Here is an 8,305-nt window from a genome sequence, read left to right on the forward strand (position 1 = left end):
ATATTAACTAAATTTGGAACTGTTATTCACACTCCCAACGTGATAAAATAGGATGCAATGAGAGTAATTTACAAAACAATCATACTACAAGTACATAATTTTTTGACAGAGAAACTTTACAGACAATATATGGCGCAACATCATTGGAAGATGGGAAGAAAAAAGAAAACACTGTCCACTTATAATTTGCCATGTCAACATTTGTACAAGTTTTGTTAAAATTTTCCTATACTTGTAACTTTTTTTGTTTACAAAAAATCAGAGACTATAATCAAGCTAACTGTCTTTATGTTGTAGATTTCATTGTTGATTAAGTACATAATTTTCTGACTTACTGATGGTGTTCTGAGAAATGTAAAGCATGATTAGGTGTGAAGGTCAAATTTCAAACTTTACGAGCTTGGACGTAAAAAATTGTTTATTTATTTTTATATTATTTTAAACTTTTAATTATTCTAAAAATCTTTTAATAATTAAAACAATACACACCAAGGGCTTGTTTGGGCTCGATTTTTTGACTCAAAAAATTGATTTTTTGACCGTTATTTCACTATTTCAGTCATCATATTTGACTTCTTCTCTCACGAGTGAACCCCACTTTTCTTCTAACGGTCAAAAAATCAATTCTCAAAATCATTCTCAAACAGCCTCTTGAGCATTTAAAATTGCAAAACACTATTATTTACTTATAAATCCTACAATCAATCACTGATACAATTTTCAAAAGAAAAACTCCAAATTAGATCAAATAAAAGTTTCTAAAAAATATCAATAAGGCTTATCTAGACGCACATTAACCGATCAATTGTTAAATTTTGCGCTTAGCGTCAAGGTGAGGTTTTTGTCAGTATCTCACACCTAGGTGCGCTTTCTAGAACACCAAAATATCATTTTTAGCACATATAAATTCTCGATACTTTTGTAGCTCTATCCATTTCAAGAGCAGAGCATGCATGGAATGGTTTACAAGCACAAATAAGCACGTCAATCGTGCAGATAGTGTAGAGGTATAAAATTGATTCGGGTTGTCTAGGCCAGGAGGCGCCCAGCTTAGGTACGTATCTAACCTGACATTTTTCCAAGTAAATTGATACAGAACATGAGAACACTGCCTCACTGGACCAATATCTGAATACATACGTCCATGATAGAACGAGCTAAGAGCACAATTTGTTCCTAAAGTAAATAAATTTTAATTTCTTCAAAAAAAGAAATTGGAATTCTATACGTACAATAAGGACTCGATCAATCTTAGCCCTTGTTAGAACCTGATTCTTTTCATAAAAATATATTTTTGAATAGTGTAATGATACAAAATGTATATTTAAAAATAAGAAAAAATTTAGAATTTACGTTTAATATTATTTTATTGAAAAATATGTGGTTAAAATATTATCAAATCACAGTTTAAAAATGTATTTTTTTTTTTTTTTTAAAGAATGAGGCTCAAACATGGCCTTATCGCGTCGCATTCTGTCGTATAAGCATGTGATCCTTTTAATCTAGGATAGACCACGTTCCTTCAAAATGAAAGGAAAACCAAGAACTTGGAAGAAAAGCAATAACTTGGCTGGATGGCGTGGTTTTATGTTTTTCCAACACCAATCACAGATGCAATGGGAGAAGATTTTCTCCTGTCCTTTGATTTTTCATCAACTTCGAGATTTTTAAATCCCGGTGGGCAAACCCTAAAATCCACCCATCTTCTGAAAGCCCTCCAGGCCAGTCTCTGTCTCAAAATCTCTTCCTAACAAAATAGCCACTTCAAATCCACCATCTAAAATTGCTCTGCCCACAGCGGCGAACAGAAGGGGGTAGCGTTGGGGATCATTCACCTAAAACAAAAACAGAAACCCACTTGCATGAGTGGGGCCCCGCAGTTATTTTAATCGCATGGCCCACCCGTGTAATGTGAGAGGACCGTCAAAGGTGTAAAAAATACTGTACACCTAGCATGCTTCAAACAAAAGATAGGGTGTTCAAAACAAAAAAACGCCTGACAATCAAATGGATTCAAGATAAGTAGCAACGGTACCTAGTAACTAACAGCAAAAATTCGATAACTTTTTCATATGAGATCATCACTTGAATTACCGTAATTCATCAATGATTAGTAGACAATAATAATCAGGAAGGAATCAGGAATCAATCCACGGGCAGATAGTGTCAACCGAAAATAGAAATCTATAGCTTCAAATGCCTATACTGCCATTTGGAAACCACAAAGCGCAATCAAAGTTTACAAGAATTTTGATGGGTTATATGTTCGAAGCTACACATTCAGTTTGCTAATAAACATGAAATATTTAACACATGAAGTTCAGAAAGATAAGCTGAAAGCGAAACAGAATTGTCAAAAAAACCCAAGATTTTTTTCTAGACAATAACCTCACTTATTTGTTCCATTCTCTGGACTCAAGTCTTCATACGAGACTAATCCCCTTCGACCACCAGGGGTACTGGATCTGGAACTGCCAGGAGAAACAGATGCCTTCTTTCCTGGACGCTTTTTTGAAGATTCAGACGCAGATGAACCACGGCTCCTAGAGCGTGAAAGAGATCTATCTCTATTTCGAGGGATTTGGTCATTCACTTTCGGCCCAAGACGAGATTTTAGTCTGCCACTAATTGCAGCTGTGGGGCTAGGACTTCGCACAGGGCTCCTACTACAAAGTTTTCTCCGGGCACGGTAAGGGCCAGGGCTTCGGGAACGACTCCTACTAGGACTTCTTTTTCGCTCATATCTAAGACAAAATATAAATCAATATCGCTTGTATGATTGCAAAAAAGTATAGTCAAATTAGAAAAAGATACATGGCAGAAGAAAGTTGGGCCATTCTTAGAAAAGATGAAGTTAGCCTTTTGTTTTCAAAGCATTTTTGGATTACTTCTTTAAAGTAAAAAAAATATCACTCTTTAACTTAGCGTCAGAATAATATTCAACTTTGACCTTTTAAAATTTATAAATTTTAAAACTTAATTACTTGTAAGTAAACATTTTAAGCTTACCCAAAGATGCTGACAATCATACGCAAACAAATTGATGAGATCAGGAGTTATGCACTGAAGTTTCAATGGTCCAAAATACACAAGCATACAGGGAAATAAAAGTGCATTCTACCCCTCAGAATTTTGAATGCGCAAACACCAGCACGTTCAGGAGAGACAAACAGGCGCGCACACACTCAGATATATGTGTACAGAGAGAGAGAGAGACCTGGGTGGACTCCTGTCTCTTCTTGGCGAGCTTCTGTATCGTCTTTGTGGTGAACGCTGGAACTTATCTCTGTAGCTTGAATACCTAAGAAGTCACAATTAGCAAACCATTCTTTACGTCATTTCTATTCTGATACAGATCGCAGTAATTGGTTTGTAGACAATGATTTTTGCTCATGCTGAGCGTCCTAATTCCGACAAACCCCCTCCCTGTTAGGCAACTGGTTTATAGAATAACATTGACCAAAAAAATCAGGAGGGAGTCGAGATTTTTAAGCCCAGACCTCTATATATTTCCTGTGTCTTGAACAGAGAGGAACACAATGAAAAGGAAGTTATGCCAGGTAACATGGAAATTGACATAATTTACCAAGCAGTCAGATGACAATGCTTTCTGACCAGAAAAGGGGGTCAATTTTATGAAGAAGAAGAAGATTCAAACAGTCAGAATACAAACTGGAGCGATACCAACTGGTGGCAAAGAGAGACAAATGTCATTAGCAAAAATACTCAGAAGTTTCAAATGAAACTCTTGCCTGGAGCAAATATTAGCACTGAAAGGAACAAGAGAGCTCAACTTGAAGTTCCAAAAATTTGGTCGTCATTAATTTCAAATGATGGGTGATTGGGAATGTGTAACACCAGTGGCTCGTGGACGTGAAACAAAAGGTTTAGATGGGGGTAGACAAAATAGGGAACAAAAGATGCAAATTTACACCGCTGTCTTGCTACTCTGGTTTCCCTATTCAAAAGTGGCAGTTAGAAGAATTGTTTTGACATCCTCTAAATTTTCATCAGCTCGTAAAATCTAGCAGACACTGTTGTACAATATTCTAAGCGAGAGCTGCTAACCGAGGGCACATATTTAGCAAATGACCCATTACAAACCACCCTTTGGATCAGTTGAGGAAGTACCTGTCGTTCCTTTGAATGTTTCTTCCACCATATGGATAAGATCTATCCATTGAACGCTCTGGAGATGGTGTGCGATAGCGTCTAACAAAGGCATACCGTTCAGTAAAGCCTCGCCCTTTCCTAACACGCTTTGGAGTTCCATTCAGAGAGCGGCTTCTAGACAAATCCCGACCACAACTAGAAGTGGATGGTGGTGGAGCTTTATGGGCAGGACTCCTTGAAGGACTTTTACTGCTTGGCTGACCATACGATCTAGAAATTTTACTGTTGTTTTCAAATCTGGGAATCGTTCTCTCTGGACTTCTGCTTGGGGTGCTTCGATGACCGGACATTGGCCTCCCTCTAGGACTCTGTGTCAGCCTCCTGTTACTCAGAAATGTCACATGATGATATACAACAGCAAAAATACGGATGCTCAGATATTAATTAATAAGCATGAAATAAAGAAGTGAAATTAGGGTGTACGTCATTTATAAGCAGAATAGGTTGGAAATGAAAATGATATGTAAACCAACTACAGGAGCAGATGTAAGAGCAAAAAGCATTAAATAGTGAAACCTGGATCTGCTAAAATTGACAAATCGATCAATATGGTTGGCAGCTTCATTTTCATGACCATTTTTCAGAACATCATCATTCTTCGGAGAAAATTCACCCTCTTCATGAGATGAGCTGCCATCTGTCTGCTTCAGTTCATCATCCTTTTTCTGCTCTGTGACAACTTGTCCTAACAGAGGGGTTGGTGATTTCTTCTCTGACCCTGTAAATTTCCAGTTATGAGATGGTAAGGGTAAAATAAATTGGTCACTTCTTGAAATTATCCAAGTTGAAAAAGTAACGATGATGACAACGGAGACTATTGGAGAGACTCTAGGAAGATAGATACCAAGACTTTGTGCTAGCTTCTTCATTTCTAGGTGTGATATGTTACTTTTACGTGCAGATTTGTCGTTAGTGGCATTTTCATCGTCAGAGCTGCTGCTGCTGGTCCTACTCCCACTGCCAGTTTCACTAGAACTTTCCGAGTTTCTGAGTAAAAATTTTGAGAAATACAGACAAGTTCAGAACGTAGTTTTTAATAAACAGATTGTTTAATGATGACACTTCTTCTATGACAGAGTCTTGTTTCCCTCATCAAGGACATCCACAGATTACCCAAAAATTGAAAATATTCTAGACCTCCAAAACCATTTACATTGCATGCCTTTTGTCTTAATCTAGTGGGCGAAAACAAAATGTCATAATCCAAGACATGGAAGACATTTGTGAGATACATGCTTCATCGGTATAACGACAACAAAAGGGGGAAGCAAGACTCTTAAAATGGGACAGGAGGAACATATAGTACTTCGTTGAAAATAAAAAAAGAAACACGAGTTAAAAACCTTTTGGACTTCCGCCTTGATTTTTTATCATGTTTAACTTTCCTCCTATCCTTTCGTCCAACCTTTTTCTTCACATGTTGATGTCTACCTCTCTTGGTCAACTTCCTTTTTTTCCTCCGTCTCCCATCACTTGAAGAACTTGAAGAATGAGACTCTGATTCAGAATCTGATTCAGACTCCGAATCAGTATCTGTCTCAGATGAAGCGGAATCAGAATCTGTATCAGAGCTGTATGAATCAGATGAAGAGTATCTCTTTCTTCTCTCTTTCCTCCTTTCCTTACGAGATGCATGGCGTTTCCCTTTTGCTTCACTGTCAGAACTATCATCGGATGAAAGAGCTTTTGTTGGTGTTTTCTTTTTTCCTGAAGGCACCGTGAGCAAAAATATCAAAAAGAAAGGAAAGATGTTACAGCAGTAATAAGACAACGCTTGCCATCTCTGTGTTACAATACTACCTTTCCCTGCTCCAACAGAATCATGCATTTTACTCACAGGTGTCTCGCCACAGTCCACAATTTTCACCAACCCCAATGGTTTACCATCAGCAGTTCCTACCTGTTCAATTTTTTTAACAACATCCATTCCCTTCAAAACCTTTCCAAAAACAACATGTTTTCTGCCACGAAAGGAAATATCAGAAATTCAATTGCAAACACTACCCAAGTTTAGTTGTCCGAGACCCCTAAAAGGAATAAATGTTGGGGACTTGAGGACATTATGAGACGGGTAAATAAGAACAAAATCAAATACCCATCAAGATGTGGTTGACGCTTAAAAGTTATGAAGAACTGGGAACCATTTGTGTTTGGACCACCATTTGCCATAGAGAGAAAACCAGGCCTACTGTGATCCAGCTTGAAGTTTTCATCTGTGAAATCAAAGGAAAAATTTGAAGCAGTCTCAAAAGTGAGCCATACTATAGGAAAAATAAGCTCAAACAAGCATAAAAGCCTACCAGCAAACTTCCCTCCATAGATACTTTCTCCACCAGTGCCTGCAAACCATTGAAAGGTCGTGCTTTACAAGTCTGGGCATGAAGCCTGAAGTCATATCGAGCATCTGCATCAATTGAAAGTACAAGATCCAGAGAAAAAAGCATACCATTTCCTTTTGAAAAGTCACCACCCTGCACAAAAAATGTAGTACATGAAACAACCGTTTACAAAATACAATTTGTGTGTGTTCATGTCTTTATATGGTTGGTTGAAGTATTGAAAAAAACTAAATAGCAAAAAAAAGACAAAGAAACCAATTTCTTCCAGTGCCAATTAATTTTCTCGTCTTACGCAAATAAATTATTGAAAGTTGATACCTCAACGATTGTCATCAATGAAAAATAATCCAGAAACTTGATATCTCAACAAAAATACAATTAGGACATAAAGACTACAAAAAACTGGGTACAAGTACCAGATTTAAATAAGAAACATCTCAGAAGCATGTCCACACATACAGGACATAGACACAGCAACAACAGGCATGAGGAAAAAAGACATGATGGAAAATGGAGGAGCTAATGCATAATTTTCCAAAAAGCAAGATTCAATATGTCTTAGGAGCATGTTTATTATAAATTTGATATCCTATAATGTACAAGTCTTAAAACCTGTTTGTACCTTGAGAAACAGGCAAGAAGGACGCACGGATATTGATATATGAAAAATTAATTAGGTCACTGGATGTTAAAGAAGGCAAAAAGAAAAGTTAAAGCAGTTTAATTGACCACATTAAACCATTAAGCATGCAGCAATAGAGGTATTGTAAGCCTTCCATTATCATTCTCTTTACAATTCTTTTTTTCCGTACGCAGAATAGATCTTTATCCTCTTCATATCCTCCTATAGTGCAAATTTCGATATCATATTCCAACCCAGTTTTTATTAAAATATAACATTTTTATGTCTCGTGTTCTTGAGTGTGTCTAAACATGTCCTTAAGTGTATCGCTGCATCCAGAATGGAATGCACAAATACTGCAGACAATTAATGGCACCTAATTTTGAGTCGAATTGTCATTAGCATTGCACTTTCATGTTTCCAAAACTAAAAATTTCAAAGGCCAGGGCATGACCATCTTCAACGTACGATGAACATAGATAATCCAGTCCAGAGGGTGTCCATGATTTCTAGTCTACGACATGGCAAAGTGAATTTCTTGAAGGCCACAATTGCTGAATTCACTAACGGTGACCAAGCACACTGGAGAGCAAACATGTGTGTCATCTTTGAACGGCATGAACCTTCTCCTTCTCCACTCCCACCCCAATCCGAACCATCGCTCAATGTCTACATCTCATCAACACTCTTTCAATTAAAAACACCACCATCCTGAAGCAGGCATGAAATTCCCTTCCATTCATGCTCTCACGAGTGATTAAACACACTTTCTCCACCTCTCTCAAAATCTTGATTCAAATCCTAGAACCACCATCCTTTTTCAAAACTTCCTGTCACATTACCAATGAATCATCACTTCCCTGTAAAGAAAGCACCTTCCCTTCTCATTCATCTAAGCTTTAAACTATCAAGACATTCCCCCAGTGCCCTAGTTTCTATTTAAATGACTTGAAAGAGCAACCACCGACTACTGTCACTGCAGCATATTGCTATCCTATACGACCACAGGAAATCATGTTTTCTTGAGAAAATTTTCAAAGTTCTGCTTATGCCAACCAATCAGCTTCTACTTCCACAACAGTTCAACTACGAAGATATAGGACATATGCACCAATTGTGGCGTCCTCATTTAAAATGAGAAACATTTGGATATGGGAACTGAGAAGCAAGC

General features: G+C 37.4%; 1 protein-coding gene across 1 annotated transcript; it reads right to left on the reverse strand.

The window, feature by feature from the left end:
• Positions 1-2,168: 2,168 nt before the first annotated feature.
• Positions 2,169-7,248, reverse strand: LOC111385976 (peptidyl-prolyl cis-trans isomerase CYP63-like). The gene is made up of 10 exons (XM_023010398.1): positions 6,620-7,248; positions 6,474-6,512; positions 6,269-6,386; positions 5,974-6,134; positions 5,517-5,880; positions 5,018-5,160; positions 4,690-4,891; positions 4,132-4,494; positions 3,218-3,301; positions 2,169-2,744 (listed from the first exon to the last, which is right to left on the reverse strand). The coding sequence occupies exons 3-10, from the start codon at positions 6,340-6,342 to the stop codon at positions 2,390-2,392; spliced, it is 1,746 nt and encodes a 581-aa protein (XP_022866166.1). The 5' UTR covers positions 6,343-6,386; positions 6,474-6,512; positions 6,620-7,248; the 3' UTR covers positions 2,169-2,389.
• Between the last annotated feature and the right edge of the window lie 1,057 nt (positions 7,249-8,305).

Source organism: Olea europaea, unplaced genomic scaffold, assembly GCF_002742605.1.
Source record: "Olea europaea var. sylvestris unplaced genomic scaffold, O_europaea_v1 scaffold3360, whole genome shotgun sequence".
Lineage (NCBI taxonomy): Eukaryota > Viridiplantae > Streptophyta > Magnoliopsida > Lamiales > Oleaceae > Olea > Olea europaea.